Source organism: Jaculus jaculus, chromosome 9 (genome assembly GCF_020740685.1).
Source record: "Jaculus jaculus isolate mJacJac1 chromosome 9, mJacJac1.mat.Y.cur, whole genome shotgun sequence".
In the NCBI taxonomy this organism is placed as follows: domain Eukaryota; kingdom Metazoa; phylum Chordata; class Mammalia; order Rodentia; family Dipodidae; genus Jaculus; species Jaculus jaculus.
The window spans coordinates 31,321,903-31,341,537 of record NC_059110.1 but is presented as its reverse complement, the minus strand read 5'-3'; the positions used below and the strand labels follow the sequence as shown (position 1 = coordinate 31,341,537).

General features: G+C 47.3%; 1 protein-coding gene across 4 annotated transcripts in view; it reads right to left on the bottom strand.

The window, feature by feature from the left end:
- Positions 1–935: 935 nt before the first annotated feature.
- The window catches only part of Sgk1 (serum/glucocorticoid regulated kinase 1), a 183,786-nt gene continuing 165,086 nt past the window's right edge, over positions 936–19,635 (bottom strand). The window contains exons 1-12 of one of the 4 annotated variants that reach the window (XM_004651188.3): positions 8,972–9,110; positions 6,082–6,157; positions 5,534–5,609; positions 5,096–5,200; positions 4,905–4,988; positions 4,675–4,806; positions 4,309–4,421; positions 3,845–3,968; positions 3,311–3,406; positions 2,674–2,829; positions 2,489–2,578; positions 936–2,101 (exon numbers count right to left, since the gene is read on the bottom strand). In XM_004651188.3, the coding sequence (XP_004651245.1) occupies positions 1,934–2,101; positions 2,489–2,578; positions 2,674–2,829; positions 3,311–3,406; positions 3,845–3,968; positions 4,309–4,421; positions 4,675–4,806; positions 4,905–4,988; positions 5,096–5,200; positions 5,534–5,609; positions 6,082–6,157; positions 8,972–9,005 (1,254 nt within the window). In that variant the 5' untranslated portion in view covers positions 9,006–9,110 and the 3' untranslated portion in view covers positions 936–1,933. Of the gene's footprint in view, positions 2,102–2,488; positions 2,579–2,673; positions 2,830–3,310; positions 3,407–3,844; positions 3,969–4,308; positions 4,422–4,674; positions 4,807–4,904; positions 4,989–5,095; positions 5,201–5,533; positions 5,610–6,081; positions 6,158–6,323; positions 6,450–7,171; positions 7,317–8,971; positions 9,111–19,635 lie in introns of those variants that run through there. The other 3 variants (XM_004651186.3, XM_004651187.3, XM_004651185.3) reach the window with 3 other exon arrangements.

The following is a 19,635-nucleotide window of genomic DNA, read 5'->3' as shown; positions in this document are numbered from 1 at the left end:
TTGTTGAAGGAATCACTTGTTACTTAAGACAAGCCAAGTGTTGGGACAAGCAGTCCAACTTCACAAGGCAGTCGGTACATGCAGGAACCGTTACAGGACAGCTGTCCTTGCAAGATGGGTAAATTGGAAAGGATTTGTATGATTAATGACTGACACCATAAAAATACTTTTCAAAAAGACCTAGAGTGATACCGATTTGCAGTGCTGCAGAGCAAACCCAGGGTTTTCACAGCGCTCTGCCGCCCAACTCCAGTCCCAACCTAGGTGGGCCTTAAACCTACTACTCCTTGAGACAAGGCTGATGCTCTTGGAAGCAAGCCACTCATTTGGAGATTACATAACAGGCTTTTTTTTTTTTTTTTGGTTATCGAGGGAGGGTCTCACTCTAGCCCAGGCTGACCTGGAATTCACTATGTAATCTCAAGGTGGCCTCAAACTCACGATGATCCTCCTACCTCTGCCTCCCGAGTGCTGGGATTAAAGGCGTGTGCCACCATGCCCGACATAACAGGGGATTTGTTGTTGTTTCTCGGTTCACTGTTCTAGAGTTCACTCTGTAGTCCAGACCAGCTTCAAACTCACAGTGATCTTCCTGCTTCAGCCTCCCAAGTGTTGGAATTACAGGTGGGAATTACCATGTGCAGACTTAAAAATAAAAGACTATCTAAAACTTTGCATATTTATTTATTTGAGAGTAAGAGAATGGCTGCACCAGGGCCTCCTGCCACTGCAAAGAAACTCCAGACGCATGTGCCACTTTGTGCACCTGGCTTTACGTGGGCACTGGGGAAATCAAACTCAGGCCATTAGGATTTTCCAAGAAAGCTTCTTTAACCACTGAGCAAGTTTTACATTTTAAATGGATACGTTATTCCCATTCTCATCTCAACCCAGCCATTGAAATACACAGGGCAACACAGGACAATTTATGCAAATATTTTTCAAGGTTTTATTGCAAACCAAAATTGGTTTATCACACAAAAGTTGTGTGGTGGGCGAAGGGATGTACATATTATAACCATGTTAATATTACAGTACATTACATGGTAGTATACATTACAGATAAGCCTGTAAGTTTAAATATACTAGTGTTATAACCCAATGTACAGACTTCTCTTTACAATACATACAATTATCAGGAATGCAAAAAAAAAAAAACAACATAAATAATGCCCATTTTACAGGTGACATTTTAAACAATGAAAACACCAACCAACGGCTTTGACCGACAACTGGGGCATTGGTCCATAAAAACCCTTTCTGAAAATAGAAATATATGTAGCAGCAATGCTTTCTGTGAGCATCTAGATGCAAGTCATCGCAAGACCGTTTCAATAAACTTTAGTTATTAACTATATCTTACAAAAGAAAACAATCTACACATTAATTTATCTTCCAAATATGGAAGAAACAAACAATGTCCCACATTGTAGTGTCCTGCAAGTGTCACATTGATGCTTATGACAGCCGTCTGTGATCAGGCATACTGCACTCACACGACTGTTCACACAGTAAACCTACAAGGGAAAGAGAACTGAAACACTGCGATAGGAAAAGCTTTGGAGCTAACACGATCTCATGGGAAAAGGCACATTTCAGAATATTCGTGATCACGGCCCAGACAGACCTTCGGAAGTTCCCTCGTAGACCTGCGTCTTCCTTCTTAGGCCATGGCGTCTGCCTGGGGCGGCATGCTGAGGCTCATTTCAGAGCTAGCACCAAGTTGGAAGGAAGGAGAAAAATGAAAACCTCAGAGCTCCCCGACAGGAGGATGTGCTCTTTTGAAAAGCTTCCAGCCATCAGTGTGCGACAGGACTGCCAAGCTTCCAGAGATGTGCAAATTCTCTCAGATGTCCTGTCAGCTGGCCGCTCCACCGAAAGGCTAACTACAACATGAGAAAACAGAGAATCCTTCGAAGCCACCCAAGACTGTTCAGAGAAAAGAGTCCATGGGAGGCGCGTAGGAGAAGCCAAGGAAGGCCTCGGCTGCTTCCTTCACGCTGGCTGTGATGAGGATGCTGTCCGGGGACCGGCCGATGGAGTTGGGGACTGGCTCTTCGGTAAACTCAGGGTCGAAGTGCCGCAGGTCACTGGGTCCACTCTGTCACGGGGAGAGAAAAATGCTCAGGGTCAAGATGTGCCCAGGGTACAGGAAGTAGTCCTTTGGGCTTTAAGGACTACAGCTAAACTCTAGATGCAGCCTCCCAGTGCAAAATCCCAAAGGCTCCTCAAGGTTCAAGTAACAAGGATAATGGTCACTGTCTCTTGGTGCTTTTTTTTCAGTACAGGGTCCCACTTTGGAGCCTAGGCTGGCCTCAAATTCGTGAGGTTTGTTAGGATAAAAATTTTCCCCCTCTGGGAAAATAATGGGCCTATGGATAAAACACCTGCTATTTACTTCTTAAAATCCCCCCAATTCAACAACTTTAACCTAAAAGAAACCTTTGAGTCTCACTGTGCTTAGCTTCAGAATCAGACAGATACTCACCACATTTGGGTTAAAAGGGGGAGTAATCTTCTTATTAATGAGATCATCCCAGTTAATTACAGAGAAGAAGACATGATTCTTAATGTCCATCTGTTGAGAAGAAACAGAGATTCATTTAGATGGGCACAACTCAATAAAGGTCTGGGTACGGCCCCCAGGGCCCGGGAGCACAGGAGACTACTTACAAAATCATCCTTGGCGCCCAGTCTCTTTGTCCTGTCCTTCTGCAGGAGCCCTTCCAGGAGGTGTCTTGCAGAGTTTGTGATGTTTGGCTTCAACTGCAGGGGTTTGTTCAGAATGTTGTCATACATCTCAGCTGTGTTTCGGCTATAAAAAGGAGGCTGAAAAGGGAAGTTTTGTGTAAGCAGATATTACCAACAGAGAAAGAGCTAAGCTTGATAAGTTAAACTGGACTTGAGCTAGTCCCTTCTCTGGATGTTTCCATGTTGATTTTGCAATTGTTATGGGGATGGGAGGAGGCCCAAGCTACTCAGTCATGGGTCATTGTTTTCAGTACCACACAGGGTAAAAGTGGGTCTTCTGTAGTAACATGTGAAATGTAGAGAAGAAAAAAATATCCACTAAAGGACAGGAGATGTATACCTCAGTGGTAGAGGGCTTGCCTTGCCTGCACAAGGCCTTGGGCTCAGTCCTTACTACCAAAAACTACACTTGCAAAAGACCCAAACTACACTTGTAAAAGACCCAGTGTCTCCCTGGACCTGCACCCAGGTAAGCACACATGATATGAAGACAATGCTCTCGAGTGCCTGTCAATGGAACAGGAGCGGCACCCCGCCCATCTCCCCGGGCGCTACTCACCAGGCCATAGAGCATCTCGTACAAGACGGCTCCCAGACACCACCAGTCGACGGTCCTGTCATACGGCTGCTTGTGAAGTACCTCGGGCGCGAGATACTGAAAAGACACACCAGGCAAAGCCATCAGAACCAGCGAGAACAGGCAGGCAGTCCCGCAGCAGGCAAACGCTCTGAAAAGGCTGGGAGACCCTGAGTCAACTTGCTCTCTTGACACATTACTTCCTCATAAAACCTCTGCCTTTTCAAAGCAAACTGCTCCCTGTGTATGCTGATATAGTTAGGAAGCAATGGCTTACCCAGGGGAACCTTTATTCAGAGCTTTCTAAAGACATGGACTTTGCAAACAGCTACTTTCAATGAACGCGGTCAAGGCCTTGGAATTCCTCATGTTGCATCAAATTGTGTGGACTTCACTTGCACTGAACTGCACATACTAAGACATCTCTTACGGGTTGACCGTCTTTGGACTTAAGAGCATTACCGCTTACACTTGCCCTAGGGTAGACCAGGTGCCCAGGCAACAGCTCCTTCCTACCTCAGGGGTGCCGCAGAAGGTGGACGTTGTGCCGTTGTGTTCAATGTTCTCCTTGCAGAGTCCGAAGTCAGTAAGGACAATGTGCCCCTGTGAATCCAGCAAAATGTTCTCTGGTTTTAAGTCTCTGTTTAAAAAAAAAAAACAAACAAAAAACTGCATAGGTTAATTTTCATGTCATAAGAAATCCTGTCAAGATAATGGCTATTAGAAGCATTTTCTATTCATCCTGGTTTTATAGGCAGCATGAAGGGAGCCCTTGTTCTACCAATCTCTTCTGGATTAGTCACCACTCTAGTTGGCTGGTTCCTTCAGTGACATGGAATCAATACAGCTCTCAGGCTGGAAGCAGCCTTTAGGTGACCAAGGTGCATATAAACACAAACTATCTTAAGGCACCAGGAAGGCTCAAAGCCAGACCTCCCTCCTCCACGCTTCCCCGGCGGGCAGTGGTGACTCTCACTCACCTATACACGATGTTCAGAGAGTGAAGGTAACCCAAGGCACTGGCGATTTCGGCCGCATAGAAGCGGGCCCGCGGTTCCAGGAAGCAGCGCTCCCTCTGCAGGTGGTAGAACAGCTGCAAGAGACAGAACAAAGCCAGTCAGCTCATCCCCACATACAGCTCCCCAGAACAGTGGCAGGAAGTGGCCCTAAGTAAATAATCGGTAGCTACCCCAAGCCAGCAAGTTAAAGGAAATGCTAATTCTGGCAATATTCCCCCCTCGCAGTATCTTTGGAAGTGTTCTTTTCAAACTAAAAACCAGGCAAACTTTGCAGACCCCCTCCACGTAAACTTCCCTCCTCTCCTTCCAACCCGCTCCTCCGCTCACCTCTCCACCGTTAATGTAGTCTAAGACGAAGTACAGCTTGTCGGCGGTCTGGAAAGAGAAGTGAAGACCCACCAGGAAAGGGTGCTTCACGTTCTTCAGCAGAACGTTCCGCTCTGACATAATGTGCTTCTCCTAGGCAAAAGACAAGTAAGAGTTAAGTGGCAAATCTTTCCTACCAAAACCCAAAGCTGAAGACTTTTCTCACTCTACCTCTGGCCCATCCCACATACCTCCTTCTTCTTCAGGATCGCTTTCTTCTGTAAAACTTTGACTGCATAGAACACTTCTTCTGCCTTGTGTCTTGCCAGAAGAACCTGAAATTTCAACCCAACAATCAACTTTCTGTCCTTATCCTGCAAGAATATGAAATGCTTCCATAATAGAGTATATTTAAAAAACAGGGATTTGCACTGAAAGTTACCTTTCCAAAACTGCCTTTCCCAATCACTTTTAAGAAGTGGAAGTCGGATGGTTTAGCGTGAGGATTGGATGAAGGACCAAGGTTGATTTGTTGAGAGGGACTTGGCTGGAAAGCAAGACATCACTCTTTAATATCAGGTCAAAGGAAAACAAGTAGGTAAACACATTTAACCTGACTTTTTTTCCCCAACATCCCATTATTTCAAATGAGCAGAAATGGCAAACAGCACTGCTAACAGATAAAGCTTTTATGAAATGCGCCTTTAAAAATACTGAGTCAATACTTAAAGACTTCTGTCTATCATATATCATGTTGTGAACAGAAGCATTCCTGCCTTGATGTTAATCTCTAGAAGTGCGCTTTTAATTGACCACTGTAGAAATACTGACTCATCTACACTGTTCCCATACATATGCATTACAAGTAGAGAATACTTACCGGAGGAGAAGGGTTGGCATTCATAAACTCAGGCTCCTGAGGTTGCGAGATTTTCAAAATCGACTGGACTTCAGGGCTGCAAAAAATTAGAAGCAATTTAAGAAACTCCTAGTCCGCCACTAGAGGGCACACTGACACAAACGCAATTTCTGGCTGAGCCTTCACTGGAGAATTCAGTATGTAAAACGAAAACATCCAAATGACTTAAAAGAAAACAACAGGTAAAGAAGACGATGCATTTAAAAAGTCACTTAAATAGAGAAATTAGGGTAGTCCTCAGAGGGAGAGCCTAAATTAAGTAATTCAAGTATCTATAAAAATTTATTCATTCCACATCTCCAGGGTAAGCTAAACTCAAATTAATTTTAATGTTTAAAATATTTCAAGTAAATTAAAATTTAAGGAGGAAAAATACTGGTATCCTCTGGGGAAGGACTTCGGCTTTCCCCGATGCATAGAGCGAAGAGAATGAGCCTCTGCTGGAGGCGAGTTCAAAACAATAACATCCTATTTACTTATATTTTCTCCGATTTTCCCCACAAACTTACTGTTTGCACGCATAGGAGTTGTTGGCAATCTTCTGAATAAAGTCGTTCAGACCCATCCTTCTCTGTTTCATGAAAGCTGTGAGTTAAAGAAAGAGAGAAGAAAAGAAAAGAAAAAAGAAAGCAACGTTTAGCCGGCTTCTTTACGTTAATGAGCGCACTAATCCGATGATCTGATCGGCGACCTTGCCCGGCGCACATCCTGGAGAAGACGTCCAGTGTCCTCCCCGCGACCGCGCACTCACCGATGAGGATCGCTACCATTCCCCTCATTTTGGAGTAAGTGAGGGTGCCTCGAGCAGCCTCGGTTTTCACCGTCATCGCCCCCAAGAGAAAACTGAGAGAGATACAGCGGAAGGGAGAGCGGCTCAGCCAACTGAGCTCCGGCAGCGCGGCGGGCCTTATAAACCCTGCGCGCGCGGGGGGCGGGGCCGCGCCACAGTGAGACCACGCCCCCGGCCCGCGAGGCCACGCCCCCTAATCCCGCCGAGGCCACGCCCCCAGCCGCGCTCTCTGCGGGCCGAGGCGCCCGCGGAGGGCAGTGGTGTCGCGCGTGAGCTAGCCAGCCCCGGGGTAGGGACGTGGGCGAGGTGGGTGTGTGTGGGGGGGGTCCCGGGTGCTCGCGTGGAGTCTAGGGCTCAGGATGACTTTCCGCCCGCGAGCGAGAGAGGGAAAGAAAGCACCGGCGGAGGGGGAGTGAGGAGGGATGGAAAAGTCCAGGGTAATTTTCCATTTTTTTTTTTCTCTCTTCCCATTTACTATGCGGGGCCACAAGTTGGGAGCGAGCGGCGGCCGGGATGGCTTGGATCTGGTCCCGGGGAGGGGGTGGCCACCGCCCCGGGCCGGTCGCCGATCTCTCCACGCTCCCCCTTCCCTGGTCTCCCGAGCCCCCGGGCGCCGCCTGGAGTCGGTTATCTCCGGCATAGGCGGCGCGCAGCTAGCCGGGGCTGGAGACCCGGTGACCTGGCGCCATTCTCCCCGCACCCGGACATCCATCGGTCCATCCATCCATCCACCCATCCCCGCCACTAAGCCCCGGAGCCGGAGCCCCACGGGACGGACAGACGGCCGGCCGGCCGGCGGCGGCGCTTACCCAGTCCGCTCAGCAGCACGGACTCGCTCCTTTTCTGGGCCTCGGCCCGCTTTTTGTGGCGCGGCCGGAGCAGCGACTCGAGCCGGGCCCTGGCCAGCGCGCCCTGCATCTCCCCCATGGGCAGTGGACAGCGGGCGACGGCGACCGGCGAGCACTGACGTTTCCTTGAAGGAGCCGCCGTGACTCAAGCCGGCAAGATTTCCTGCCCCGAGTCCCAAAACAAACAAATGGCCCTTGTGCACGGCCGAGTCGCTTCCGAAAACGCCTTTTTTGTGCTTTTGGCCAAAACCAAGCAAGGCTGAAAAAAAAAAAAAAAAATCCCAGAACTTTGGAAGAAGAGGAAGGAAGGAAAGAGAGAGGGAAAAGGGGGGTGGTGGTGGAGTGTAGAGGTCAGGAATGTGTAGGGGAGGGGGCGGAAATAAGTCTCTGCACCAAAAGAAAAAAAAAAGTACAATCTGCATTTCACTTTTTTTCTCCTCAAGTAATCGCCGAGAACATTCTGTTCGTTCCGCCTGCAATTTTTGTGCCTTGCAAATTTTAATTCCTGCCATGCCAAGAACACGTGAGGAGATGGCCAGTCTGAGAGAGCAGTGGCTTCGCGACCTAAGCTTGACTTTTTTTTCATGGCCGATTTTCCTGCCTTTTCTGGGGGCTTGATCATCTCCCGCTCTCGCGCCCGAAAATTCTTGCAAAGTCACATTGCGCGGCCTTAAAAACCCCTTTGTTTTTCCGCATCTTCCCTGCCCTTTGGGTTATCCCACAACCAACCCCAGTCGTCTTAGTTTTGCCACCTCGCTTTTTTTTTTTTTTTCTTGCAAGTTCACATAAAACTGACACCCGTTAACTCCTCAAAGATCAGCCAGGGGACTTGGCTCTGGAAAGCGAGAGAAGCTGCAGAGCTGCCGGGGCCGGGTGGAGGAGCGAGGCCCGTGCCTTGCAGTAACCCCGCCGCTGGCAGCTGCCAGGCGCGGCGGCCTGACCGCGGGCGCGAGGATGCGCGCCAGCGCGGGCTGGGGAGCCTCCATCCATCCAGCACCGCGTCCTGGCCAGGGGCGGGGAGACCGCTACAAGTTAGCAATATTCGCCCGGGGCCGGTACCTGGCGCTGGCTGGTGCTGTCTGCCCTGCCATGACCCTGTGCTGCCAAGGGGCCAACCTTTTCGAACTGACACACTCCCAAATACCAGTTGTCAAGCCAGGAATAGCGTGCGAGCCGCTTTCCCCTGTCCTGGGCTGGGGTTTGTTTTGCACCGCCACCTCGCACGCCCTAGTACACGGTCTCTAGTCTCAGCTGCTTCTTGATTTCCTCAATTCTGACAGCCACAAACCCAGAGAGGGGGACGCGCAGCCTGTCTCCTGGAGACTGGGGAATTTTGTTTAGTAGCAGCTCTTTAAAGAAGCGCCCAACCGGGCGTGGTGGCTGCACGCCTTTAATCCCAGCACTTGGGAGGCAAAGGTAGGAGGATCGCTGTGAGTTCGAGGCCACCTGTGGCGACCAAAGCCCCCACATTCCATGCCCCAGCAATTCAAGAAGTCTACTCTAGCCCTACCCTGCCCCCCACCCACCTGGGTCTTTCCCCCCTAGAGAGAGCAGCGTGCTCAGACTGTTCAAAAACAAGAACCTCCACAGAGTTCCTTGCTTGTCAACAACAGTAAATCAAGATACCTTCTCAGAGACCGCCCCCCTACGAACAACCGCCTGTGGCTTCTCCCATGGCCAATCCGCCCCCCCCCAAATATTCTTTGGCTTTTTGTTTTGTTTTATCCACCTCCTCCAAATCAATGCACTCAAAACACAAACCTTTCCAAGGGGATTTTAAAACCTCCTCTTTCATTCTCCACAATGCTCAGGATGTCTGGAGTGAGAGCCAGTCACCTGGCGAAGCCTCCGATAAGACTGGAAGCTCCAGATGACGAAAAAGCACCAGCTAGCAGCTGACCGCTGTGTTCCGTGCTGAACACTACTTTATATATAAGGGAAATTTACATACAGGAAGGGAGCAAGCTGCAAAGTTCAACACCGGGCCATTTATTCCCTCGTTGCAACATCATCCAGAAAATTACAGTCATCAGCGTCCTAGGTTTATTTCACCCCCAGCAAGACACACGTGAAATGTAACTGTAACTGATTGATCATCACAAATCAGTCCAGAAAAAAAAAAATTCAAAACGCATGCAACAGGGTTCATTTTCTCAAAGAAGCTCTGTGGCATGCATTCTAGAAGGAATGTGGAATTCAACTTGGAGGGCTCCAAGTGCAACAGAGATGAGGCACAACCATGTATTTGTGGTTGGAACAGCAACAACAAAAAAGGACCGGTCTGACGGGCTCCTTCCTCCCCTTACCCGAATGTTCGTCCCTTGGAGACGGATGGTCTGCTAAACTTATCATTTGACAGAGAGAATCAAGTTGTTGAGACTGGCTTTGCTTCCAACCGGATTCCTGATGGGTGGAGCAGGCGCCCCCTGTTCTGTCCCAGCAACCTACTAAGACTTCCGAACAGGAAGGTGACACACGGCACTGGGGGAGGAGGGAGGCCGGGGGACCGTGTGTGATGCGACGGTAAACAGTGAACACAGGCGGCTGCCTGGTGGCCGCTATTCAAACTCCTGATCTATTCTTCCCCTTCCTCCCTTGGTCCAGAGAGTCCTCCTGCCGGACGCATCCGACCCCTTCCCTCAGCCTCCCCAGTGGCGCAATGGCCAGATTTGCATAGCGAAGTGCAGCCTAGAGGGCGACCGAGCTCTCTGAGAGAGCTGCTCCCGAATGTCTGCCTCCCCCACTTCTTCGCTTTGCAACCACTTCTCACAGAAAATAAAGCCACTGCTCACGTGTGTGCCTTGGTAGGAGTACAACGGTAATCCAAATACAAGTGTTTATTTATTTGACGGAGAAAGAGAGAGAGAGAGAGACAGAGAGGATGGGCTCACCATGGCCTCCAGCCACTGCAAACGAACTCCAGATGTGTGCGTCCCCTTGTGCATCTGGCTAATGTGGGTCCTGGGGAATCGAACCTGTGTCCTTCGGCTTTGCAGGCAAATGCCTTACTGGCTAAGCCATCCCTCTGGCCCGAAATAAAACATATTTTAATTTTTTTATTTATTTGAGAGAGCGAGAGAGAGAGCATAGGTATGCCAGGGCCTCTAGCCACTGCAAATGAACTCCAGATGTATGTGCCACCATGTGCATCTGGCTTATGTGGGTACTGGGGAATGGAACCGGGGTCTGTCAGCTTCCCAGGTAAGCGCCTTAACTGCTAAGCCATCTCTCCAGCCCAAATACAACATCATCTAATGCATACATACTTTAGTACTTCAGATAATTGGGCTTTAACCCTTTCCTTTATTTCTTTCAAGGATGGACTATATACCAACTGAAATGTGAAAGCTTTGCTAAAATTATGTTTGTTTGTTTGTTTGTTTGTTTGTTTTAAACCAGGCTTGGTGGTACACGCCTTTAATCCCAGCACTCAGGAGGAGGCAGAGATAGGATGATCTCGGTAAATTCGAGGCCACCCTGAGACTACATAGTTAATTACAGATTAGCCTGAGCCAGAGTGAGACCCTACCTCGAAAAAAAAATCACTTTTTTTCTATCTAACTTTTGAATCAAATTGTGAGACTTTGGTCCCACAAATGACTATTTCTCAACACACTCGAGGAAACACCTTGAGAAACATTGTGTAAGCACTTGGCGACACACACTTTTGTACTACTACGTACATGGGATAGCTGTGTGTGAGTCTTGATGACCAAGACATATCTTCCTTTGGTGACAAGGCAATGTCATTTTGTATTGCTCAAAATGATACATTCTAAAACAATCCTGTGCATGGTTAAAGTACATATGTCATATAGATATATATGTGTATAAAGTACATATACATGGTATGTGTATCTTTGTGTGGCATCATCACATGTATAGATGGGTATTCATATATGTGTGGCATGTGGAAGTCAGAGGTCAACATAGGTGTCTTCCTCAATCATTCTCAATCTTTTTTTTTTTTTTTTTTGGTTTTTCAAGGTAGGGTCTTACTCTAGCCCAGGCTGACCTGAAATTCGCTATATAGTCTCAGGGTGGCCTTGAACTCATAGCGATCCTTCTACCTCTGCCTCCTGAGTGCTGGGATTAAAGGGATACACCACCATGATGCCTGGCTTCAACTTTATATTTCTTAAAATATTTTATTTATTTGACAGAGAGTGAGAGACAGAAAGAGGCAGGCATATAGAGAGAGAATGGGCACACCAGGGCCTCCATCCACTGCAAACAAACTCCAGATGCCACTTTGCACCTGGCTCTGTGAGGGTACTGGGGAATCAAACCCTGGGTCTGTGAGGTGTCATCAGGAGCGCCTGAACCACTGAACCATCTCTATAGCCCCCAACCTTGTATTGTGAGACAGGGTCGTGCATTGAGCTCACTGATAAGGCTAAACTAGCTAGCTAGCAAGCTCTGGAGACTCCTGTCTCCACCTCGGAGTTGGAATTACAGTGCGTTATCACCACAGCCAGCTTGAGTGTGGGGGTGTAGGATCTGAACTCAGGCCCTCACTCTTGTGTGGTAAACACTTTACCCCCTGAGCCATCTCCCTTTTCCCTGGTCCCACATTGTATATGTGTGTGTGATTGTGTGTATTTGTGTGTGCATGCACGCATGCGTGCATAGTGTCACATGTTCCCATCTCTGTGATTCTTTGCTGATGCACATAGAAACCTTTCCTGGGGGCATCATCAAAGTACACAAATACCACAAAACATAATTGTTACTCTAGAGGGCAACTAAGTGGATCAGTTTTTGTCAGAGGCTGTCACTAGGAGCGTGTATTCGCCTAGCAGCAAATGATGATGACAAATAAGTTGATTCATGATGGCCGTTAAGCACCAGAAACTAGCAGTGGTAATGAGGGAAATGTCCACCTGTAGGACACAAGTTCTATCCTAATTACCGATGACCATATTTGGAACTGTCCAAACTGACATTCAGAGAGAAGAGAGCAGTGCAGTACAGAGCTTAGAGAGCACGTGTTCCCTAACAGCACGAGAATGACTAAAACCCATATCCACGTGGGGCTTATTTCCTTCAGCCCAAGCAATGATGTTAACACCAATGTTGCACACCCATGCTTTCTAGAAAGGAAGGCTGTGGGAAAGTTGTGAGGAGGGTAAGGACATAGTTTTGTGGTAGGTCTTGTTTTTGTGTCAGTCATGGGGGACAGCTGAGGAAGCTTCCAGAGCCCCGAACTTGAAGCAATGAGAGTCTAGCCTGCAACACATAAGCTGCTTTAGGACAGGCTGAGAATCGCTTTCCCTCATCTTTTCAGTGCTACCACGGTCTGACCTAGCAGGGTACAACGGACAGCAAATAAACAGGTTTTTAAACACCTACAAAAGGAAATATAATATGAGATGCGAGACACATGATATTTTTGAAAACGTCATCTTTGGCTTTCAGGATTTTATCTGGAACAAAGAAGTACAGGGATGTTTCTATAAGATCTGAAAAATGATATAATTGTCTGGCTAGAAACAGAAATTGGGAAACTAAGTTAAAATTCAACACTAGCCGGGGCACACCTTTAATCCCAGCCCTCCAGAGGCAGAGGTAGGAGGATCACCATGAATTAGAGGCCACCCTGAGGCTATAAATAGTGAATTCCAGGTGAGCCTGAGCTAGAATGAGACCCTACCTCAAAAACAAACAAACAAACAAACAAAAAAAAAACCCTTCAATACCATCAGGTTAGAAAATGGCTCAATGGCTAAGTTGCTTGCCTGTAAAGCCTAAAGGAGCTGGGTTTGATTCCCCAGTACCCATGTAAAGCCAGATGCAGAAATGACACATGTATCTGGACTTTGTTTAAAGTGGCTAGAGACCCTGGTGTGCCCATTCTCTCTGCCCCTCTCTCTCATTGCAAAAAAAGAAAAATAAATAAATTTAAAACTATGACCTTGTGACCTCAAGCAGACTATGGTCTTACTTGAAAGCCCTACATTTTATTGATATAGTTTTATGGCTGGCATTTGCATTTTAAAAAGCCATTTGTCAACTCACAGAAATGAAGTTATAGTGATGAAATGTCAAGCACTGCGACAAGGCACAGGTCAAAGAGTGCTGGGATGAGGCACCTCGTCACCTTTCACCTTACTCTGGGGTGAGCCTGCCTGTGAGTCCCCTTCCTCTCCAAGTCCCAAAGCCCGGCCCCAGGGACCAAGCTACAAAGAACCTGGAATTTCTTAGCAGGCTGATTCCTTCACCCAGGGAAGTTGGAGACAATATAAAGGGCTCTGTTCATTCCCCACTTTATCTACAAAAAAAAAAAAATGCCAATAGTAAATAACAGCCCTGGATTTCTAGCAGACATCCTTTGTCAAACTGAAGTGAACCCCGAAGGCTTTAATTGGCTCACTGTTAAGCCTCACCCCAACTCTCCCGCCAGAATCCAGGAAGAAGCCATTGACTTAGATGCCCCCTCTAAGAACAGCTTCCTGCTAACCCTGCATACAACTTGTAGCAAGAGGGCTGGATGGCTTAGAGGCAAAGCCAAAGGATCCAGGTTCAATTCCCCAGGACCTACGTTAGGCATATGCACAAGGGGGCACATGTGTCTGGAGTTCATTTTCATTTCTGGAGGCCCTGGTGTGCCCATTCTCTCTCTCTCTCTCTCTCTCCCTCTTTCTCTCTGTCAAATAAAATAAATAAATAAAGAATTAGGCCGGGCATGGTGGAGCCCACCTTCAATCCCAGCACTCCCTGGGAGGCAGAGGTAGGAGGATCACGTGAGTTTGGGGCCACCCTGAGACTACATAGTGTATTCCAGGTCAGCTTGTGCTAGAGTGAGACCCTATCTTGAAAAACCAAAACTAAATAAATAAAAATAAAAATTGTAGCAAGAAGCTAAGCATACTAAACCAGCAGCGAGAAAACCAGGCATGGCTAGCAATATGATTTGCCTGAATTCCTTTTTTTTTTTTTTTTTTCTTCCCAGGTAGTGTCAAGCTCTAGGGCTGACCTGGCTGGCCTCTAACCAAATTGTTAGCGATCCTCCTACTTCTGCCTCTGGAGTGCTGGGATTAAAGATGCGCTCCACCATGCCCGGCTCTGAACTTTGTGGTTTTTTTTTTTTTGGTTTTTCGAGATAGGGTCTCACTCTAGCCCAGGCTGACCTGGAGTTCACTATGGAGTCTCAGGGTGGCCTTGAACTCACAGCGATCCTCCTACCTCTGCCTCCCGAGTGCTGGGATTAAAGGCATGTGCCACCATGCCCAGCTGAACTTTCTTTTGACTTCACCAGAATATTAGTGATTGCTGCATCATTCTACCTGTCAGGACACTGCGAGCTCAGGAGTGACAGTGGCCTGCTGAGGGAAGAGCTTTTGTCATACACTTTACTTGGGCTCTACTCAAGACCTGCTGGCTGCAGGAATTTAGGGAGGTATTCTCTGTACCTTAATCTTGTCATTTGTATAGTGAGGGTACTGATACTGCACTAAATTATGAAAACTGGTGGAAATTAATAATTTAGTGTACGCAGAAGAAAATGAAAACCGAAAATGTAAAAAAAAAAAAAAAAGTTTCGTGTAGGGGATGGAGAGATTGCTCAGTGGTTAAAGGCACTTGCTTGCAAAGCCTGATGGTTTGATTCCCAGTATCCACATAAAGCCAGATGCACAAAGTGGCACGTGTGTCTGGAGTTCATTTGCAGTGACAAGAGGCCCTGGCATGACCCACCCCCCTCAAATAAAAAACGAAGTAACAATTTATAAAAGTAATTTAGTGTTGGTCAATCCCCTCCTATGCACATCACCGACACAGAGGCTCCTGCCAATACAAGTAACACCTAAGTGTTCTGTCGGAAAAGCAACTGCACACTCCATTTAATCTGGGCCACAGAGACCTGGGTGACAGGAATTCTATGAAAAAGGCCTGAAAGATGGTCCACTAGGTTCTCCAGCTCCCCCTTCTCCTGGTCTCGCCCCCACACACTGTCCCCAAAGGTGCCATATCAAAGAACAGAATCCCATGGCAACTGAATAAACACTGATTACCAAGTGTTTGAAGTAAAGGCTGCTAGAGAGTGTGGAAAGAGCAGGGAGTCAGTGTAAAGCTAAGAAGTTTGGAATTGCTCAAGGTGGATGGGATCCTATGACATGCAAACGTGGGCCTCTTGAATGGGTGGAGCGCGAAAGGTCAGAGAAGGTCAGCCAGTGCCTAAGAAGCTTTTCCAGGTCCCTCAGCTAAGCCTCCAGCAGAGGAGGGGAGCTAGCTCCAACTGCTCCTGCTTTCTGATACTTTTTTCCCCCCTTTTTATGGTTTTTCGAGGTAGGGTCTCCCTCTAGCTCAGGCTGACCTGGAATTCACTATGTAGTCTCAGGATGACCTCGAACTCACGGCAATCCTCCTACCTCTGCCTCCCGAGTGCTGGGATTAAAAGCGTGCGCCACCACGCCTGGTTCTACTTATTTTTATTATATATTTTTAAAGTATTTTATTTATTTGGAAGCAGAGAGAGAAAGAGAGAGACAGAATGGGTGTGCCAGGGCCTCTAGCTGCTGCAAACAAACTCCAGCTGCATGCACCACTTTGTGCATCTGGCTTTATGTGGGTACTGGAGAATCGAACCAGAGTCGTCAGGCTTTGCAGGCAAGTGCCTTAACCGCTGAGCCGTCTCTCCAGCCCTCTCTGATATTTTTCAGATCTCACTGGAGCACGTGTTTGAAGGAACCAGAAACTGAATGACGCCATGACAGGCTTCAGTAGAGCGTGTCCCTGGTGAGGCCTAAGCTACAAGTTTCAGCTTCGACAAAGGAACAAAGGGGCAGCTGCCCTGCCCCTGCCCAGGACACCTGAGACTTGCCAAAGATTTGTCCCTCCTACCTCCCTGCTCCAGCCAATTAAGAGATTTTGTCTCGGCCAATCGAAATACATACAAATTATTATTGCTGCTTGTTGCTTAATTATCTAGCTCCTGCCCACCAACCTTGCCGCCAATGTCCTAAGAAATCAACCAGTCATGTACCCATTCCCTACTTCTTTGTTCAAATCCCTATAAAAAACCTGCACCCCCCCCAATGCTCTGGGCTCTTGTATGGACCCCCTGCATTGGTGAAGTCAAGAGACCCAGCTTCAGCCCGAAATAAAGCTCCCTGCCCTTGCATACGTATTTGGTTCTCCTTGGCGGTCACTGGGGGCACCGAGAACTGGTCATAACAGTGTTCTTTGGCAGATACTAAACCCTGGGTTTATTCCAAAGATGTCCACGATGTGCAACATGGCTGTATACCAAGGAGAGCACATTCTGTGTTTTGTTAAACTGAACAACACTTTTCCCAAAGCAAAGGAAAAGTTACGGATGCGGCAGTTTTTGAGGCCTAGGTAGGCCCTAGTGTCATTGAAAAATTACCTTGAGTATGTCTGATACTTTTTTTTTTTGTGACAGATTCTCACTATCCCAGGCTAGTCTCCAGCTCACTATATAGCTGAGGATGACTTTGAACCTGATTCATCTGCCTCCATCTCCCATGGGCTAATTACAGGCACGTGCCATCATACCCAGTTTATGCAATGCTGGGGATTGAACCCAGCGCTTTGAGGTGCATAGTAGGCAAGCACATCCCCCGTTCAGGAAGTCGTATTTTTTTTTCCACTGAAGAATGGTCTAGAAATTCTGTAGCTCAGATAAAGCACAGCTCCCTGATAAATGTGTATGAGGGGAAGCATTTGTAAGGACAGGTAGCTAACACCTTTATTCTCAGCACTCAGTTGGTTGAGATAGGAGTTCAAGGCCAGTCTGAACTAGAGTGAGTTCCAGGTCATCCTGGGCTAGGGTGAGCCCCTGCCTTGAAAAACAAACAAACAAACTCAGGGGTAATTTAGATTTAGTTTGGATGAGAGCTTGCCCAGTAAGTGTAAGGCCCTAGGTTCCATCTTCAGCAAGGGGGAGGGGAGGAAAACAAAAACAAAAAAGACCAAACAAACAAACAAAAGCTATGTAAGAGGAACTTCTGGAGGCCTAGAACCTCCTCCCAAGACCGTCTATAGTTATGCTGTTTCTCACCAGCCTCCCCTAACAATGGGCCCCAGCTGCCTCTCCAGCCATCTCCTTTTATGGCCCCCACCACAGTCCTTTGGGCTTCTCCACCAGGCCCTTTGGTTTCTTTTACAAACCTAGCTGGATGCTGCCTGAGAGACTGGTCTTAGCTACGCTCTCCACCTAGAAAGCCCTTCTTCTCTCCCTCTTTGCTATTGAGATCTAAGTGTACACGTCACTTACACAGCTGGCCCTCCTTTGTTGCTTACCATTGCCAACGGCCTGCATACTAATATATCAAATGTTTTCCTTGGGTTTATTCTTAGTCTCTTCCCACTAGAAAGCAAAGCCTGTAAGGCAGGGCTTGTATCTGGCTTAATTTTCTACATTATCACTGGTGCCTTGAAAACAGCCTGGCACATTGGAAAGGCTTGACAAATAAAATGGTTTAATAATATGCCCCTTAGAGATTGCAGGCACATAGTTGGTTTTTCATCAAATAACCTCGAGTTCTGGTACCCAAAGATAGGAAAGGAGGGCTGGGGAGGAATGGCTTAGTGGTTAAGGCACATGCCTGCAAAACCAATGGACCCAGGTCCAATTCCGCAGGACCCATGTAAGCCAACTGCATCTGTAGTTCATTTGCAGCAGTTGAAGGCCCTGGAGCACCCATTCTTTCTCTGCTCTCTCTCTCTCTCTCTCTCTATCTACTTCTCTCTCTCTCAAATAAACAAATAAAATTTAAAGAAAAGGTAGGAAAGGAATTGAATGTATGTTCCAGCACCCCCCCCCCCGGGGGAAGGGGTGTGGAGAGAAAGTATGCAAACTGGGTAGTGATTGTCCACATTGAGGTGATAATCCCAGATCAACCCACCTACCCTTTCCTCTGAAAACTGTCACAGATACACCCACAAGTCATGCTTTACCAGGTCTTTAGTTTTTTCCTTAATGCTATCAAGATTATACCCCAAATTAACCATCAGAACACTATCTGTTATTAACCTGACACCTATACTCAGCTTTTCAAATCATGCTTAGTCTGTCAAGAAAAATAAAAGCTGGGTGTGGTGGCACATGCCTTTAATCCCAGCACTCGGGAGGCAGAGATAGGAGGATCTCCGTGAGTTCAAGGCCACCCTGAGGGTAAACTCCAGGTCAGCCTGGGCTAGAGCAAGACCCAACCTTGAAAATCCAAAACAAATAAATAAATAAGATAAAAGCAAAGGAATAACTCCAGCTAACATGATATATCCATCCTGCATACAACTGAAAATGCAGCGATCCGCCCCTTCCCTAGAAGAGGCAGCGAAGTGCTTGGGTAATGTGTTCTCTGTGCGTGATATCCTGTAATATATATGCAATCATGTAAAATGAACACTACTTAAATACCAAGCACCACATCTTAGGCTACATGATAAGGGAGGAATGAAGATAAAGATGATTGCTTAATGTATGTACATATTCACACAGATATATTTTTTCTTTTGGTTTGTTGAGGTAGGGTCTCACTCTAGCCCAGGCTGACCTGGAATTCACTATGTAGACACAGAGATTTTTTTTTTTTTAATGAATATGTGCATATGTGTGAGCCAGTGTGGGTATTTGTGTTCATGTGGGGGTACACATGCATATTTGTGTGTGCTTGTGGAAGTCAAAGGACATCTATTTTTTTTTTTTTTTTTGGCATTTCAAGGTAAGTTCTCACTCTGGTCCAGGCTGATCTGGAATTCACTATGTAGTCTCAGGGTGGCCTCGAACCCACAGCAATCTTCCTACCTCTGCTTCTGGAGTGCTGGGATTAAAGGCATGAGCCACCACACCTGGCTAAAGGACATCTTAAAAGAAAAATTATTGGGCTGGAGAGATGGCTTAGTGGTTAAGCGCTTGCCTGTGAAGTCTAAGGACCCCTGTTCGAGGCTCAATTCCCCAAGACCCACTTCAGCCAGATGTACAGGGGGCACACATGTCTGGAGTTTGTTTGCAGTGGCTGGAGGCCCTGGCATGCCCATTCTCTCTCTCTCTCTCTCTCTCTCTCTCTCTCTCTCTCTCTCTATATATATATATATATATATATATATATATATATGTCACTGAGGCCGAGGCTGACCTGGGATTCACTATGTAGTCTCAGGGTGGCCTCGAACTCATGGAGCTCCACCTACCTCTGCCTCCTGAGTGCTGGGATTAAAAGCGTGTGCCACCATACCATGACCAGCTGTCTTCTTTGTTTGTTTGTTTGTATTTTGTTTTGTTTTTACCTGGAAAGATAACACAACCTTCATCCTGAAGGGTCTGGGCCTTTCAGATTCCTTCTTGGCTTGGGTTGTTGTCATTTCCCAGTGACTTTAATAACAAGGCACGGTGAGATGCAGGGGCTCCCTAGGGGATCACCTGCGCTCCTCACATAGTCCCCGCTACTTCCATCGCGGAG